Source organism: Takifugu flavidus, chromosome 15, assembly GCF_003711565.1.
Source record: "Takifugu flavidus isolate HTHZ2018 chromosome 15, ASM371156v2, whole genome shotgun sequence".
Lineage (NCBI taxonomy): Eukaryota > Metazoa > Chordata > Actinopteri > Tetraodontiformes > Tetraodontidae > Takifugu > Takifugu flavidus.
In genome coordinates, this window is record NC_079534.1 from 8,562,850 (window position 1) to 8,582,240 (window position 19,391).

At 40.2% G+C, this 19,391-nt stretch overlaps 2 protein-coding genes across 2 annotated transcripts; both read right to left on the reverse strand.

The window, feature by feature from the left end:
• Nucleotides 1–938: 938 nt before the first annotated feature.
• Nucleotides 939–10,906, reverse strand: LOC130539459 (potassium voltage-gated channel subfamily B member 2-like). The gene is made up of 3 exons (XM_057057805.1): nucleotides 10,678–10,906; nucleotides 8,865–9,577; nucleotides 939–5,752 (listed from the first exon to the last, which is right to left on the reverse strand). The coding sequence occupies exons 2-3, from the start codon at nucleotides 9,438–9,440 to the stop codon at nucleotides 3,785–3,787; spliced, it is 2,544 nt and encodes an 847-aa protein (XP_056913785.1). The 5' UTR covers nucleotides 9,441–9,577; nucleotides 10,678–10,906; the 3' UTR covers nucleotides 939–3,784.
• Nucleotides 10,907–13,732: 2,826 nt separating this feature from the next.
• dnajb6a (DnaJ heat shock protein family (Hsp40) member B6a) lies at nucleotides 13,733–18,540 on the reverse strand. Its single transcript, XM_057057838.1, has 8 exons — nucleotides 18,320–18,540; nucleotides 17,742–17,848; nucleotides 17,436–17,545; nucleotides 16,986–17,051; nucleotides 16,330–16,422; nucleotides 15,819–15,962; nucleotides 15,529–15,715; nucleotides 13,733–14,767 (listed from the first exon to the last, which is right to left on the reverse strand). The coding sequence occupies exons 2-8, from the start codon at nucleotides 17,804–17,806 to the stop codon at nucleotides 14,662–14,664; spliced, it is 771 nt and encodes a 256-aa protein (XP_056913818.1). The 5' UTR covers nucleotides 17,807–17,848; nucleotides 18,320–18,540; the 3' UTR covers nucleotides 13,733–14,661.
• Between the last annotated feature and the right edge of the window lie 851 nt (nucleotides 18,541–19,391).

The window sequence follows — 19,391 nt, forward strand, 5'->3', positions numbered from 1 at the left end:
AATTTAATGACCTTTTCAGTGTGTCAGCAGGTGTTCATTAAATAAAAACAATCCAATAAATAAACTTAGGGTGCTTAAGAGGCACAGGGTCCTTCTTTTAAGTACCATTTAAGAATGCCTGTAAAGGGCACTCCTCTTCTGTCTGCCACAATCAACACCCACACAGAAATACAGTAAAAGTTTATCATACACTCTTCAATAATCACCACACAACAGTTCAATAATGCTTCACACAAGTGGTCTCTCAATTGAGGAATTAAATCATTCAGGGGTATGTGCATAAGATGTTATTTCTTCATTTTATTATCTCTGGCAGCATTGTGAAATTTTGGCAATTTTTCCCATTGGTTATGATAAAGTCAATAGATTCCACAGTGTTTAGAATGTCGTTCAATTGTGTAATTAGTGACGGCTTTGTGCTGTCATTGGTAAAAGTGTATTTCACTCATAGGAATATATACAACTGAAGTTTTTTTTAATTACAGCCAAGGAATACAGGAACCATGAATTTTGCCATCCTCTTGAAATTTTACATTTTAAGTATTTATGTGTTTTTAGCATTCATATAGAACAATTTTGTACATCACCCTTAAATAAAAGTCATGTTTGGAAAATACCTAGGAATAACCTCGATATGAATGACCTTAACTAATGTGTGTGTGTGTGTGTGTGTGTAGAAAAAAACATTTACATTCATGTACTATAATGTGTACTATAGTTTGCCATCATTGTCAAATATACCTAATTAAGATGATAATTACAATATGATGGGTGAGTAGAATGTGGAAAATGAGTTTGCCTCCTTTTTCTTCCTTGAGTAAATGAGTTCTCATAAAGTCTGGAAAAAATTGTAATGAGCTACACTTTCAAATTTATTGATTGATTCTAAACTATAGCTCAAGTTACTCAGAGATTTGAAGTACCTAAAAAAATGCCTGTAGAGAAGTACTTGATAATTTGAGTGCTGTGTCTGGCTGTGTTGTCTGTGGTGTTGGTCATCAGTGAAACTGAATTCATGGTGAAAATATAAAAAAAAAAAAAGAAAGAAAGATTTTTTTGATTTTTACACAAACACTTTATTTACAAATTACACACCCTGTTGACAACACAGTAGTGACAATAAAGTAAAATGAATAGAATTCAACAAAAAACAGTAACTCTACAAGGAGTTTGTTCAATGTGCAATTAATATTTGACATTCAAAAAAAAGTACAGTGAGTCTCTCGTGTTCATCGCACTTGAAATATTGTCTTTCGCTCGGAACAGAAACGGGCACTGGTTTGACACAGAGATCCATCCCAGAGAGGAGAACGGTGGTGGCTTGTCACACAGGCTCCAGCGGGGGGGGGGGGGGGGGGGGGCTCCATCACTTCCCAGCCGGACAGCCTACAAGCTGGTGCTCTTGTTTGACAGTTCTCTGAGCTGTTTCCTGGCTTTGCCCATGTGTTTCTTCAGCCGAAAGATCTCAGGCTCGGTGAGGTCAGACGCTGCTTTGTGTTTAATCCAATGGTTTCCTGATTGGATAAACAGCAGCTTGTCGCTATGTCCCCAAATCAGGGCCCCTCATATCTTTGGTCTCTGTAAGAAAGGTCTTGATCGTCCTTGGGGGGTACAAATCATCTGTGTTTGACAGTTCACTGGTGTCGGACATGTACTCCTGGTCACTGTGGCAGCGGCTGCATCCTCCAGCCGCCCAGCTTCTTTGTCTCCACTGTCCTTCCTGATATATTTTTGTTTTCTGCACCCCTTTGCAGGAGCAGGTCACCATTGAGACACCCCCCACTGCCCTCACTTGTACCCGCACCTCCCTCACCCAGCTTACCTGTGCTCACACCCACCTCATCTGTCTTCATTCCTCCCTCACCCAGCTCGCCAGCCACCATCGCTGGCACCCCACGCTCACCTGTCCCCTGCCCCATTTCACCTACCGCTGCACCCTGTTCACCTGTTTGACCCATGTCTCTCATCTCTCCTGCCTCACCTAGTTCACTTATTTCACTCATTCCATCACCAGTCTCACCCAGCCCACACAACACTTCAATTTCCACCCCAGTAAAATCCCTTACCTTCCCCGCCTCCCCACTGTCGCCAGTCACTTCCACCACCACCTCCACGTTCTCTCCACTCACCTCAGTCACACGCACACACTCACTCCTTTTCCCCTCCGCCTTCGACTCCATTTGCGGTCCGTCCGGGACAGCGCGGGGGCCCCCGCACCGCACCACCGACGCCTCGCCGCCGGAACGGGCCGCGGAGTCGGGCGCGGCAGACTCTGCCGCCGGCGTCGCCACGTCCGGAACCGCGCGGCTCGGACAAGCCCTGGCCAGGTGTCCCTCTTCGCCACAGCTAAAACATTTAAGGGCAGAGGAGGTAGCAAACAAAATATAATCAATCAATTAAACTCCTCCGCCCTGTTAAGATCATGTGGTCCTGCCTGCGGTGAGACACTACGCGTCTCAACAATAGCGACCGACAACCCGACAACAACTTCCTAATGGAGGACACCAGTTTCCCATGTCGGGACAGTTATCTCTCCAGGAACTCATCGCTGACGAACGGCGGCACGTTGGACAAGGTAATCCGCGCCGCCGGCTGCGTCAGCGGAGTCACCTGCACGAACTGCCCCCCGGTGATCCCCGTCTCCACCAACATGTTCGCCTGTTCCACCTGCTCTAGGAACAGCACTACCGCCCTGTTCTTACGGGCGGCGGATTTAATCGAACTGTGGCCGATTTCCTGGCCCACAGCCAGAGCCACCTCCTCCACACTGAGCGTGCAGCCCGCTCCCACCTTCACCCCGTGTCCCCGGCTCAACCCGGTTAAAGTGGCGTTCGCCGCCATGACGGCCGCCCGACAAACCCACACAAGCACTCGTTAAACTAAAATAAAACAACGAAACACACAATAAATAAACTATATTCACTATAATTCACACTCACACAGAAAAAGACAGAAATAGGAAACGCGTTTTTGCACAGTATCTCATTCGTTTTCTCTCTCTCCCGCTCGCACTCCTTCCACCACCGAAAGAAAAAAAGAACATTTAGCACATAACATTGCTGCTGCAATCATGGACAGTATAAGGAAAATATTGTTTTAGTTTTTTTAGAATATTTCTGGCTCTGTGATTGTTGATGAAATGAGAATAACCAGTGTGATGAGAACGGTTCCCCCACCTGTCCTTTTTCCTACAGCTAAGAAAAACACACACACACACACACACACACACACACACACACACACACACGCTTGTATGTACTGGTTTTTCAGGTTTTTGTCTCCCAAAGTCTTTCAATTCTGCAATCACGAAAAACAAAACCTATAAAGCAGGTTTTTTTTAAAAGGAAAAATAAAATCAAATACTGTTTGGTTGTAAAAAGTGTGTTATTCGCAGGTACCATCTTTCCGTGTTGTTCCTTTGTGCGTCATATGAAAGTTCCTTCAGGGTAGTTCTCTCACTCAGAGCTTCACTTATGCTCATATTTGAGCTAAAATACATTGTTCTTGTCCTCAATAGATTTCTGAAGGAGTCAGTAGCATTCACATGAGATCAGCATTCACATAGCATCTTTTTCACCATGAGAGTGAACAGACGACTCCGGTGGATGCCCAGTAAAAACGCCAGGTGGCATCATTTCAGGCTTTTTCTCAACTGTTGTGTTTTTTTTTTTTTTGTTTTTTGTTTTTAAAAAAAGATTTCAAAACTTTATCTTTTAATCACACATCAAGTGAATTTTCCATTTCTCAAGCCATCCATTTGTTTGAAAGTTTCTCTACTTTTCCTTCACATGCTGGTTTCACAGGGTGGTGTCGGGCTTCTATCCACAGTGATGTGGTTTTCTAGTTTCTCTTGACTCTGGTCTGCTGTTTGCCCTTCTTCCTCAGTAGTTAGTTGCTCCTGGGAGCACTTTAGCGAGTTGGCTTTTGGCAGCAGTGGGCAAGCACTGTTGCCTGAGCCGACAGCAGACCTTTCCATGTGATTCCTTCCTTGATGACTTAAGCCTGTGAGCTGCCCTTCACCTTCTAAGCTCCTGGCTGCTGAACGCTCATCCCCCTCCTGGGAGTAGCATGAACTGACAGATTGCTGGGCTTCAAGTGCAGATTTAAGTAAAGGCTTTGGAGAGGTAACTTCCGGTAGTGCTAAAGTGTGAGATGTAGACAATTTGGGACACACATCTTCAGACAACAACTGAACAACCTTGGCTGAGCCAGTGGAGGCTGTTGTTGTCACAGGTGTCATTACAGCCATTAGCACGTCATCTTGGGTTCCAACAAAATCAATCTTGAGAGCTCTTGAATTTGGGGAGATACTGTAATCTTGCAATGAGTGACAGAGGCTGTCATTAGATGCTCCAAAATTCCCAACACTCTGTGGACTTAAACCAGTTTCAGTTCCAGTTTCATACAAGCCCTCTCTGACAGATCTGAGTGGATGGAGGCGTTCAGCACTCCTCATCTCCATAGTGGTGATCTGACTCAGATCTAAAGGCGGGGGGATACGCTGCTGCCTCGCACCACTTTGTAATTCTTCAGAAAGAGAGGACAGAGACCTACATTCTCCTCTTTCCACTGAAAACATTTCTGCTACATTGGAGGTCTTTCTGGCATTGTTGAATTCAGCTGAGGATTTTTGGTTTGAACTCAAAATGTTCATCTCCATCTCTTCCTTGATTTCTTTTTCTTGTCGCTGTTGGTTGATGGCTGTCTCTTTGTTAGCATCACCGAGCAGCTGCATGTTGAGGTGTTGAGGAGTACTTTTGTTAGAAGAAGGATTGACTTTTTGAGGGGAACCCAACTGAGTCACTTCTTTGTAATGGGATTGCAGATTTGGTTTATGCACATCATTTGTATAGTGCTTGTGGTAACTCCAGTGACTTGGTGAATGCTGAGAGTCCACAGGACATTTACTCTCTTCTTTCTTTTCCACCAAGACATCTGTAAGTTCCATGCTACGTGCAAAAGCATCCTTTGGTGTAATAGAAACAATGCTTCCACTGCGTTTGGCTCTTTCAAGAGCTTCTCTTCTCTTGATTGCCTTCTCCTGCCTCCTCTGTTCTCGGTAAAATTCTGAGAAATTATTGACAATGATGGGGATGGGAAGGGCAATGACTAGCACACCTGCTATGCAGCAAAGCCCACCTACAATCTTCCCCAGCAGGGTTTTTGGGTAGATATCTCCATAACCAACAGTGGTCATTGTAATTGTAGCCCACCAAAATGATGCAGGGATACTGGTGAATTTAGTAGATTCTTCATCCTTCTCAGCAAAGAACACAAGACTAGAGAATATCATGATCCCCATTGCTAAGAATAGAATCAGTAGTCCCAATTCATTATAGCTCCTTCGTAGAGTAAACCCGAGGGACTGGAGCCCCGTGGAATGCCTGGCTAACTTCAAGATCCTCAGGATTCTCATAATTCGAAATATTTGGACCACACGGCGCATATTTTGAAACTGCATTACACTCTTGCTAGACTCAGTCAGACAGAGAGTGACAAAGTAAGGCAGGATAGCCAGCAAATCAATTATATTCAATGGAGCTTTGATAAAATGCCACTTCTGGGGTGCTGAGAGCAGGCGTAGGATGTACTCCAGGGTGAACCAGGTGACGCAGACAGCTTCCACATGGGCGAGGCTGGGATTATCATTAAACTCGCCAAATTCGTCTACTACTTGTAGCTCTGGTAAGGTGTTCAATGACAAGGAGATGGTGGAAATTATGATGAACAGGATGGAGATCATAGCCAGGATCTGCAATATAAGACAACAGACAACAAAGATAATTATTATCCTCAGGGATAGCGATGGCATGTGTTTTTAAGTCCTAGATTAGCATGTAAGTAATCTAGAATAAATAATGCTGGACTTGGAATATATGGTTTTATCCACTCCTAACCAAATGTTATTACACTTAGTGACAACGTCAATGTCACTGTTTTAAAATGTACAATTTTGACTTCTTATTTTCCTTTGAATTGTTTTGTGCAGTTTTATGTGGTGAGACAGACGTTTGGCAAACAGCACAAAAATAGCATATGAGCACAGAAAGTGGGTGGAAGATTACAGACAAATCTCAGAAACAACAGAAGAGAATGCAGGCAAATAACCACACCTTGCTGCTAGCATTTTTTAAACTAAATTTTAGACAATTTTGGTATTGGATTTAAAAATGTACTGAAATACATGTATATACTTCAAAGTTGAAGAAGGTAACACAAGTATGCACAGTTTGAGTCTTGTCTCTGCAGCTCTGGCTGGGACATTTCTTGATAATTGTAATAGGATTGGGGTGCTATCTTTGGAAAGGATAGAGAGCGCTTTACTCATTCTTCCCTCCAGAGGAAACAGGTATCGTCAGAAGAAATACTTGGTGGCCTGAAGGGTCAAACACAATCACTATATATTTTCAAAGAGGTCAGTGTCAAACCACTGAAGGGCCTCCAAATAAATACAGATAAATCAAATAAATCCAGCTCCAAACTGCGTTAAACAAAAAACTGCATAATTTGTTCTGAAATAATGTAAAAAAAAAAAAAAGGTTCCAAGGTTCTTGTAGTTACCCTTAAAAAGATCTGAATGAAACCATAAAAGAAAAAAAATGCATAAAAATGAACCACTAATTAAAACACACTACGATTAAGTTAATATTAAATGTACAAGGACACAGTCTGTGAATTGTGAAGGACGCGGGGCCTGCTGGGACCTGTGGACAAGTGTGTCCACCTTCCCTTCACTGTCTTAGTGGCTTAATGGCTGCCAAAAAGTGCAGCAGACTTAAATGCAGATTTAAACCTGCACTGGAACACAAGCTGCTTTACATGTTGAGCAGGGGAGGAAGAACTATTGGTTTTAATATTTAAAACTCAGCAGATCAACAAAAAAAGACATAAATCAGCTACCAAAACAACACTATAAAAACATACTAACTAACTAACTAACTAACTAACTAACTAACTAACTAACTAACTAACTAACTAACTAACTAACTAACTAACTAACTAACGCTCATCCAAACCCAGCCAATAACAATTATTGTGTAATGTTTATGTTGTAATTTTATTTTTATTTTATTCTATATTTATGTATATATGCTTATAATGCTAATAATATGTATATATTATATTATGTATATATTATATCTATATATATATGCTTATAATATATGCTGTATATATGCTTATAACGTTCTAATCTTATCTGTATTTATTTATTCTGTTTCTATACTTTGTATAGGGTGCTATTACAATTCAATTTCCCCACGGGGATGAATAAAGTTAATCTTAATCTTAACTAACTAACTAACTAACTAACTAACTAACTAACTAACTAACTAACTAAATAAATAACTAACTAAATAAATAAATAAATAAATAAATAAATAAATAAATAAATAAATAAATAAGAACAAATACATAGTGCTAAGAACACCCAGAAAAATGGCTCTGAACAATATATTGTTAGACTGTCCTTCCATCTTTAAAAACCTCCCTTACTGTGACTATTTCAATAAAAGTCATAAAGTATTAGATGAACCATAATGAATAAGTGATAGCATAAATAATATCACCATTTTAAAAAGCAGAAAGTATTTCTTAAGAATTCACTTTAAGAAAAAGCAAAACAATTAAAGTAAACAAGGCCCTATAAACAAAGATTACGTGAGATTATTTCATCTATGGAAATGAAAGAAACTAGGATAAAAGAATCCTTAACTTGCCGGTGCACAATCAGAAATATAAGCAAATCTAGGACTTAATTATAGTACTCTACAATCAATTATTAATCAAAGTAATTAAGTTAAGCAAACACATTTAACTTAATCAAGAACTAGGTCATCCTATTCCTTGTGACATACTTTTACTGCAGCATGACTGAAAGCTGGATTTGAACCATTTCCAGAAATGGATTTGAATTGGACCCCATTTCATTTTGGAGGTGTTGTAGATAAGAATCCAGATCAAGGTCAACCACTCTCAGGTCTTCCTTCTCACTTATCTCTTCACTTGGTGTGCTGCAAATGGCATTTACATTGATGTATACATCATACCAGCCAGATTTTTTACACTGAGTACTGAGCTGTACTTTGTGCAGGTCAGACATTGACAGTCCAGCCTGCAACAGTTAGTATAGAGCAAGTTCAGACTAAAGGAGATTAAGACTGAAGTGTAACGTGTGTGTGTGTGTGTGTGTGTGTGTGTGTGTGTGTGTGTGTGTGTGTGTGTGTGTGTGTGTGTGTGCACATGTGTGTTTCACCTCTAGAGTGGGGACATTTTGACAACTGAGGACATTTGGGTTATCCTCACAACATTGAAGGCCTATTTGAGGGAACCAAGACTTGGTTTTGATTAGTATTGGGTTTAGGTTAAGATCAAGGTATGGGTTAGGGTTCAGGGTTAGGGTTAGGGATTTTTTTAACTTTTCCATCCTACTGTACATTATTTGTATGTGATGATAGATGATGTAGTATGTGATGATAACAACAACAACAATAATAATCATCATCATCATCATCATCATCATGGCCTGTAAAACTATTTTATCCATTTTTGCTGCTACTTAAAGTCTCTAAGATCTCCCACAAAGTCCAACAAGTAACTTCAAGATAAATGTTAACCTTAAACATCTAAAGCAATCACTTCCCCCTCTCATTCAGGAATGCAGATTTATCTGTTTCACCCTTAATTACCTTACTGGGCCGGTGGGGTGAGTCAACTAGTTTTTCTTTGCATTCTTGTAGTTTTGCAATTTGCTTTATTCTGTCAACATCATACTCTCGTCAAACTTAACTATTGAGTGAGTGGACTACAGAGTGGACAAACTAGTCTTCAAGTGTGTATGCAACATATCAGAGAGTGTGTTTAACCTTTGCGGCCACAGATGAGCTTGGTTTCTCCAGCAGATCCCAGAGCTTCTGTCTCTGTTCGGGGCAGCAGCCCTGCTCCTGGTCCTCAGTCTCATTGTCTCTCAGAGTTTCTGCCTCTCTCCTCAACTCCTCATTCATCTGTTCCTTCTTTTGGTGGTACCGTGCCATGCAACATGACTCTAGATAGATCTCATCCACCCCCCAATAATCCAGTTCCTGACCAAAGGACAGGGCGCACATCTCCTCCATCATGTGCAGCTTCCCTGTTCTGTAAAAGTTGAGGATGGAGGAGAAGGCCATTGGGTGTCGGTCAAAGAAATATTCATTCTCATTAAGAGTGTAGTCATCACAGATTTCCAGCAGTGACTCATGAGTGTTGCAGTCTCTGAGCCGCCCCAAACGGGTTCTAGGCAGCCGGTCTAGTGTTCTCCACAAAACCTCATGTGTGAGACCTCCAACATTAAGATGGACCCGTCGTGAGCGAGCCTTCATACGAATGATGTCGATGGGCTCAGGTGGGAGCACAGATGCTGTGATTGACTGGGTGGGGAGTTTAGGTGTGCTTCTGTCCGTCATGTTTGCCACTGTGGGGTAAGCTCTGAGGCTGGAGGCGTTTGGGCAGGTGGGTGGAGCTTATGTAGGATGTTTCTTGCCCAGGCCCACAAGCACACCAGGCTCAGTTCACGCCTTAGAACTCCTCTGTGGACCCATGGCTGTAAGACAATGCAACATACAATAATTTTTCTGGGTCTGATTCATTCATTCACTATCATTTTTTGCTTTAACCCCTCCCCCCTAAGATTTTTACTGTTCTAATTGTTCCATGTTTTAAGGACAACTTTGAAAATTCAATTAGCAAAACAACAGTAGATTAACAGACCAATACAGAATTGAACTAGGTCTAGTCTCCAATCATGGGTGGAATTTGACTACACTTAATGGAAGGTCTGAATCTCAAATTCCCTATGACATGGACATTAATAAGAAGTTGTTATTTTGTGGAATCATTGTGACATTACTTCTAATGTCAGTATTCTTTAACAATTTTCCCTTTGCGATTGAAGTTTGGTTTGTTGGTACTTCTCTCCCATTGGACCATAAAGGCTTAAGTGACCAGTAGAAGTGCTCTGACTGAGGGACCTTTAGTCTAGCTGATTGTGTAACACAAATCCACATAGAGGCATTAGTCCTGGTCTCCTCTGGCTCAAGTCTGCCATTTCTAATTATGGACTGTCTATCTTCTCTGAGGACATTCATGGACAAGGTTACATCAAGAAGCAAGCTGCTAAGTCACGATTTAAAAAAGCTTCTGGTTCACCAGAAAAAATTTAGACAAGTTAACATTTGAAATAAAGCCCAAATCTAACATTATCTATTTAGTTAGATAATTAGATGGACAGATGGACGGACGGACAGACAGACAGACTGGTAGATAGATAGATAGATAGATAGATAGATAGATAGATAGATAGATAGATAGATAGATAGATAGATAGATAGATAGATAGATAGATAGATAGATAGATAGATAGATAGATAGGAACAAACAAAACTATGATAAAGGGAAAGTGTGTGGTGGAAAGAATATTTCGGCCTTGAATCCTGTTTGTGACTCTTATTTATAACACATAAGTCATTAAAAGAGAAAGGAAAGGAATTATATGTAACAGGCATAAGTCACTTCAATTACTATGGTTTTAATTAAGATTGATTAACAACAAAGGTTACATGAGCACAATTCATATATCTGTCTTTGTTTTACTTTAGGTCTGATAAAATCACAAGAGACACTGAGTAATTATTTGCAACCCACCTTTGTGTAAACTGATGATATCTCAGGAGAGCTGGAACCATAGGCTTCCTACCATAGGACCTGCTTAGTTAGTGTCACTGTTTGGCCTTGCCTCTGACGAGAATTTTACCAAACATGCTGAGAGCACACAGACGGATGTAGGTCCACATACTGGTTGAAATAAAAAGGTAAAAAGTTGAGATGAGATAGGAAGAGTACCCGAGCCTTGAGACAGAGTCTGCAAACCATCAGAAAGCACAAAGCACAGAAAGAGAGAATGATAGAAGGATAGAGAGAGAGAGAGAGAGAGAGAGAGAGAGAGAGAGAGAGAGAGAGAGAGAGAGAGAGAGAGAACAACTGAGTTGGAGAAAGAGAGAGAGAGCTGCTGTAATAGGATTTGGGCATCCAGTAGCACCATGGACAGCTCTTGCTCAGCCGATAACATAACTGTCTTAGTGAGTCGGTGTCTTCTATCTGCCTGCTTTTACAAAACGAAATAAAAAAACAAAAATAAACCTGTATTTCAGTGTAAAGGTATTACATTTTGGTTATTTTTAATCTTTTAGTGTGGCAGTGATTAAGCCGTTGCTTAAAAAACCATCACTGGATCCTGATGTCTTAGCAAATTATAGGCCGATATCCAACCTTCCCTTTATCTCTAAAATTCTTGAGAAGGTGGTGGTGACTCAGTTACTGGAGCACCTGCAGAGAAACAGCCTGTTTGAGATATTTCAGCCAGGCTTTAGAGCTCATCACAGTACAGAAACAGCACTTCTTAAAGTTACTAATGATCTTCTTATAGCTTCAGCTCATGGACTGGTCTCTATGCTGGTTCTGCTGGACCTCAGTGCTGCTTTTGATAGTTGATCACAGCATCCTGTTACAGAGACTGGAACATGTGATTGGGATTAAAGGGACAGCACTAGACTGGTTTAGATTGTATCTATCTGATAGATGCCAGTTTGCTCATGTCCATGGTGTTCCCTCCTCATACAGTAGGGTTAGCCATGGAGTTCCTCAAGGTTCTGTACTTGGACCAATCCTCTTCACCTTGTATATGCTTCCCTTAGGGAACATTATTCAGCAGCATGGGATAAATTTTCATTGTTATGCTGATGACACTCAGCTTTATTTATCCATGAAACCAGAGGAGACAGAGAAGTTAGTGAAGCTTCAGACCTGTCTTAAAGACATAAAGTCCTGGATGTCTTCAAATTTCCTCCTCCTTAACTGAGGTCATGGTGTTTGGTCCTGAACCTCTCAGGGATAGATTAGATCACATGATCACTCTAGATGGTATCTCATTAACATCTAGTCTCTCTGTGAGGAATCTAGGAGTAACTTTTGACCAAAACCTCTCCTTCAACTCACACATTAAAATAGTCTCTAGAAGTGCCTTTTTTCACTTGAGGAACATCACAAAGATCAGGAAACTACTGATGCGGCATGATGCTGAAAAGTTAGTCCATGCATTTGTTACTTCCAGGCTGGACTATTGTAATTCTTTATTAACAGGGTGTCCAAACAACTCTTTAAGAAGCCTCCAGTTGATCCAAAATGCTGCAGCCAGAGTTCTGACAGGTATTGACAAAAGAGATCACATTACTCCTGTACTGGCGTCTTTACATTGGCTGCCCGTTAAATTTAGAATAATTTTTAAAACCCTTCTTTTGACCTACAAGGTCCTCAGAGGCCTAGCTCCATCCTACCTGGAGAAGCTAGTGACACCTTACCAGCCCAATAGACCGCTCCACTTTCAGAATGCTGGTCTACTTGTGGTTCCCAGCGTCTCTAGGGGTAGAATGGGGGGCCGAGCATTTAGCTACCAGGCCCCCCTGCTATGGAACCAGCTCCCTGTCCAGGTACGGGAGGCAGACTCCATCTCTACTTTTAAGATCAGACTTAAAACCTACCTTTTTGAAAAAGCTTATTGTTACTAATTCTGTAGTTCCAGTTACTATCATAGATAGACAAATTATCATACTTAGGGGGTCGTCTAATCGTTAGGTTAACATCTTAGCTATGCTGTTATAGGCCAAGACTGCCAGGGTCCAGAAACATGATCACCTGACAGGCCTCTGTCACCTCACTGGGTCATGCTCTCCTCTCCTCTCCTCTCTCCTCTCCTCTCCTCTCCTCTCCTCTCCTCTCTCTCCTCTCCTCTCCTCCTCTCCTCTCCTCTCCTCTCTCCTCTCCTCTCCTCTCCTCCCCTCCCCTCTCCGCTCCATTCTATCCTCTACCTGTCCTCCCCCCTCTCCTCTCTACCCAGCCGGCCACCAGCAGGAGGGTCCCCCTACATGAGCCTGGTCCTGCTCAAGGTTTCTTTCTGTTAAAGGGGAGTTTTTCCTTGCCACTGTTGCTTGTCTGGGATTAGGCCCTGGGATTCTGGAAAGCACCTTGAAACAATTTTGATTGTAAGACACTATATATATAAAGATTGATTTGATTTCGATTTGATTTTGATGAATTGCTGTCAGTTATCTGTATTAAATCTTTTCTTGTTTTAGAAAATCTTGTCAGAAGTGGTACACAATAGCATTGCCAGGATTGCCAAAGAAATCACTGTCCTGCTTGTCCGTTTGGCCTCTGACAAGAGTTTGCACACGTCCTGTGACTTACAAATCATTCTGAAATTTGTGTCTGTGAAAAGCCAAATTAATAAGAAAAACAGAGTACTGTTTATGGAGAGCAAAGTTAACAATTGATGAACTCAACAGATAATTACATAAAAATCTTGAGTGCAATGACTCTAATGCACATATTAAAACTAATTACACCTAAACAACATTTTTCTCAATGCAAAGAACAGAAATACTGTACAAACCCAGAATAAAATCTACAACAGTTGCGTAGAGGTGCGAGGGTCTGATCCAGCACCAGTTAATCCAATTGCATTTACCTGGTCTATAGTTCATATTTATGAACTGTAATTGTCAATTTTTCAGTGCTCATAGCTGATGCTCTGTTCAAGGGTCATGAGTTGCAGTTAAGAAACATATGTTTTTGAACTACTCAGAACAGCATGTATAGTAGTATTAAGTGTGTTTTTAAAAGAAAATGATTCTTTCATCCTGAATGCAGGTTTAAACATGTTTACTAATTTCATATTGTACATAAGACTCCTTCCACAATCACATACGACATTTATTTTTTCAATGTCTGTATCATTTTACAATTTGAACATTAAGACTCAATATGAACAGTTTAACATGCAATAATAAATAATCACAAACTACATCTTCATTAGAACATATAAAATTGTGATTCAGCCTACCATGTTATTTTAAATATTAAAAATGACTAATCAAACATGGATGTATAAGTTTTAAAGAAAAGGAAAAAAATGCCTCCATTAAAATAGCTCTTTTTCTAGTAAAGCAAAGTTTTGTGATGTGTATCTGCAGTCATACACAGCAGAATAATCTGCACTAATAGTATTATACTAGTATTATACTCATAACTAATAATGTTGTACTCTTAAAAATATAAAAATTAGGCAAAAGTGCAAAAGAAAATACTGTGGAGATATGTGAAGGATTTGTCTCACTACAAAATGATTTCCAGTTAAAAACTAATACTGAAGAAAATAAATGAACAGTATCCAGTTATTAGAATGAGCCAAGTTCTTAATCAATCGTCTCTGTCCAAGACTATGAAGATTTTGCATTGATGTTTTTGTGGAATCATTGCAGCCCTACAGTGCATACAGAATGTTTGTGAGTGGGGGAGGGATACGCAGGGCTGATAACATACATCACAATACTGTGGTCCAAACACCAAAAGTTCACATCACCCTGAGTCAAAATATATTGACATTTTCAACTTAGAAATCCATGACCAAAATGCATAGAAAAGTTTCCATCTTGACTCAGAGCAAAGAAACACAACCTAAACATGAAGATCAGACAACAGTGGAGCACTATTACACCTTTTTCTCATTTTTTTCTGTTTCAAGCTTTAGTTTGTGCTGAGGTAACAGTTCTCCAGGAGACGATCCCTCGAACTTTACTTTTGTTCCAGACGAAGCAGCTGCACTTTACCATTAATGGTCAATGATCGCAGTTGACCATCTTCCTCCACCTCCACCCGCTCTTGACCATTCTCTACAATCCTGTTGGCCAAAACAAAAACTGGATTAGGAAACTGATAAAACCTCCACAAATACATTTGTTTGCCATACAAAAGGCAAACAAATGGACATGATGACAGAAAACTCAGCAATCATGACACAAAGAATTGAAAAACTATTAATAATAAGAACAAACTTACATGTTATTCATAAAATTCCTTTATTAACTGGTCTCACTTGAGCAAACTATGATCTACACCTGTCTACAGAACAGAACCTGCTCAATGCTGAAGCGGTGTATCTGTATGACAGAAACTACCAACAGCCTAAAGCACCGATGAATCAGACACCAGCAATGCTGCAACTACAGGTCTGCAGGAAATGAAACACACTGGTCTTCACAGCCATGAGGGAATACAGATAAACACATTTTAACACCAGAGTTTAGAATATGATTTGGTTGAGCCGAGTCTATGATTCAGATCTAAAATAGTCATCGCCAAATATTGTTATTTACATGAGTGCTTTAACAACAGTGTTATTTTAAAAATAAAACCAGAAAAACAACTGTTGAGATTAAATGCATTTCTCCCCAAAGGTTATTTCTTCTTATGTTGTTAGTTTCATGTCATGAGATGGCCATTTTTTTTATATTACAAATTAGTTTGAAAATAAAAAAACTGCTGAATGATATGAAGTAATGACATCTTTTATGTGTTTGTACTCTTACTTGAAAAATGGACTGTAGAATTAGAATACAGTAAACACTGTAGAAAGGCAGTATACAGGACCATCAAATATACCTTTTGGTGGTAATTCTCCTGCCATCAATGATCTTGGTGGAGGTGGAAACAGAACGGAAGTTGCCCATGCCTCCTCCCTGACCTCCTCCATGACCTCCCCCACCACCAAAGGAGGTTGAGGAGAATGAAGTGAAACCTCCACCTCCAAGACTGCCCATTGTGCTCATGGAGCCAAAAGATGTGAAGCCTGCAATAGAAGAGAATCCAATTACTGCAACTGATACTACTACTTTATGGTTATGATAAAACTTTGTTTTCTTGAAGTCTTTATTTATCCTGATGTATCTTACCAGGATCGAAGGGTGAAAAGCCAGCACCAAATGGAGGAAACCCAAAACCTCCAAAAAATGTGCCACCAATTCTGCTATGATCTGCCCGTCCGTGGTGGCGCCGGCTGTTGCCAAAGAATGGGTCATCACCAAATGGGTCAACACCTGATAACAGGAGGGTAAAATTTTCAGATTTGGACAATCTGAGGGCCCCACAAATGATAGACTGATCGAAAAGAATAGCTTACCCCCAATATCCTATTGTTTTAAAATGTTTCATCAGCATGTCTCTTTATTTCCATCATGTTATATTCTAAGTGTTTATACTTGTAATTTTCTTTTTTTCAGGGCTTTAGAGTAACTAATGTTGTGTATGCTTAAATATTGTATTTAATTTTTAAAGTATTTGAGACTTGATTCCTGGGTGAAAATCATTCTATAAATAAAGTCTAATATTATCATTAGTAAGTATTCTGTATTGTGCATGTCACAAAAGAACCTATTTAAACTACAAAACAGAATTCAGACTTACCAAAAAAGTCTGAAAACGGATCTCTGCCACCAAAAAATTCCCTGAAAACATCATCTGGATCACGGAATGTGAATGGCCCATGGAAGTGGTTTCCTGAAACACGGCAGCATTAATTCAATTAATTCAATTTCATTAATTCAATTTCCCTATGGGGATGAATAAAGTACATCTTAGCAGCAGTTGATATGGTTAAAGTGTCTCAAGCAAGACGAGAAAAAATGCAGAGCAAATCCAATGCATTGCCCCTCCATTGCAATATCCCACATACATACTCTAAAGCTTCATCATAATTTTAAAATATCAATAAAGGGACATATAGATTTTAAAGTTTTGGAATATATCAGAGCCTATCCTGCAATTTCTAAATGAAGTCTCCCACTTATACACAGAGCTGTGGTAAAAATATATATATTAGCTTTGAAACTGTGACTACCATTTCCAGGACAGCTCAACATAAATGTCTACTGAACTGAAAAACAATACTCATAATCAGTAGCTATAGTTAGAATACGTACAATTACTATTATAAAGGTCAATTTCTGTAAATTCATATCACGCCAAACTAATTCTAGCAAAAATTGGCCTTTAAAATTATGTAGTGTACATATCATTTTAAATTTTATGTTCTTATAATAAAATCAATTCAATACACTTACCTCTTCCTGTGTTATTCCCTGTCAGTCCCTCTTTTCCATAGCGATCATATATGCTCTTCTTGTTGGCTAGAAGAAAAAAGTGAACAAAACAAACCCTTAATTACAATATTACAATTAATATTTGCATTGATCGTGAATTGAAAAACACTGATTATCTCTGTCAAGATACTTTGGATGTATGAGGCAACAAATAAATGGATGTGGAATTTTGTCCTCGGTTAATGGGTTAGAGATAGGAAAAATGGGCAACAATGTTATTAGATTTGATAATATCTCATAAGGCTATGACCTTTTACTCCAAATGGTTTAGACCTACTCTAGCAGCTAAAATAAGACCAATGCAATACCAAACATGTGGTCAGAATGTTATGCCTGATTGTAAAGCGATGTAAAGTTCTCCCCCAACCCCCACCACAGGAACATAAGCTGCAGAGTAATGGTAACACCAACCATCTGACAGGACTTCATAAGCCTCTGACAGCTCCTTGAACTTCTTCTCTGCCTCCTCTTTGTTCTCTGGGTTTTTATCAGGGTGCCACTTCAGGGCCAACTTTCTATACCTAAATCAGAAACAGAAAATTCCCAAAGAGTTAAAGCCAAATTATTGTTAAACCACTTAACAGTCTTATGATAATGCTATGATCATTTTTGACAATGTGCAATATACAATGGATTAAAAAGTTATCACAAAATCGATCCCTTCACTGATGAGAAAAAGTCATTTTGATGCTGCGTAATAGGATTTCCACAACTCACGCCTTCTTTATATCTTCTGCTGATGCATCTCTCCGGACACCTAAGATCTGATAGTACTCCACCATGATGGCAAGATTACAGAGGATCCTCCAGGAAGCTTTGTGAAGCTGAAAAAAGCGCCATTGTCAGACATAAGATGTCACTGCAGTGAGCTTGTAGTTGTACCGCCCAAAAACGCAATTCTTGTCAAAAAACGTAGTTAAAATTCAACCCATTCCGCTTTGTATGCCCGCAAACCCCGAGTTTGGGTTAAAAGAGATATGGCGCAATGATAATAATCAACGTACGGCTGAATATTTGGACGAAGTACTGCAATGTACATGACTTTTCTTGTGTTTTATAATATCCTTCAGGACTAGTGTTTTAATGAAATGTCCGAGGCGGATTAACAAATAGCAATTAGCTTTAGAATATTATTTTTAACAACTTACAAGATGCAATAATTTGATGGATATAGATTTGTTTCTGGCGGTTTTGTCTGCTGCAAACATGCAGTAATCAGTTTGGAGTGTTAGCCTAGCTTTGATTAGCAATATACGTCAGACTAGATTTTTACCGGCTCTGCCAAACATTCTTACCTCGGTTTAGGTTGAATCGACGTTAAAAAATGAGAAGACACGCAGGCCAGTAGTCAGGTTGCAACTCAAGCTAAAATGTCACAATCATAGTAATCATGATGTGGTGCAGCGAGAATTCACAGCAAAACAACGTCCTGTTTCTCATTTCTTCGTGTCCTTTTTTTTCCTTTTGTTGCTCTTTTTTTACAGCGTAGTGTCTACTTACCGCCCCCGGTCGGACACAGGTGGTATGTCAAATCAGCCATGTAAGGCGCTATTACCAACTGTATTTGCAGCTAAAATCAGTCTACAGAGCACGCATTATTCAAACTGAAAACTTGGTTTGGATTTTCGTTTTTTTCCGTAACATGAAGAGGGCGAAAAAATCAGCTTAATGTATATTACCTAAATGCAACGCGCATGAAGGATTGACACGATTTCATTTTCCTGTTTCTTTCAACACAGTCTTCAGCCAGTTGGCGAGAAAGTGCTCTGGACGGAGCGGAATTCAAGTGGCAGTATAAGTTTTGTCCATCAGGTAACACTGTTGTACCACGACCAGAACCTCAACCTCTGTCAAATGTTTTTTTTAAAAAAAACAAAAAACTTAATATTAATGGTGTAGTGTGGTGCAGTGTGGATTGGGCGGCGGACCAAGGCGGGGGCCTTGGCGGTCCGATCCTCGGTTATGGAAATTGGCTTTTGGAACATGGAACGTCACCTCTCTGGCGGGGAAAGAGCTAGAGCTTGTGGGGGAGGTTGAGCTTTACCGACTAAATATGGTTGGCCTCACCTCCACACATAGCGTCGGCTCAGGATTGTTTGTGCGTATGCACCAAACAATAGTTCAGAGTACCCGCCCTTTTTGGAGGATCTAGGACGGATGCTGGACAGTGTCCCAACTGGGGACTCCATCGTGCTGCTGGGAGACTTCAACGACAACGGCAACGACAGCGTGACCTGGAAAGCCGTGATTGGGAGGAACGGTCTGCCCGATCAGAACCAGAGTGGTGTTCAGTTATTGGACTTCTGTGCTAGTCGCATGCTAGTTGGCCATAACTAACACCATGTTTGAACATAAGGTTGTTCATCG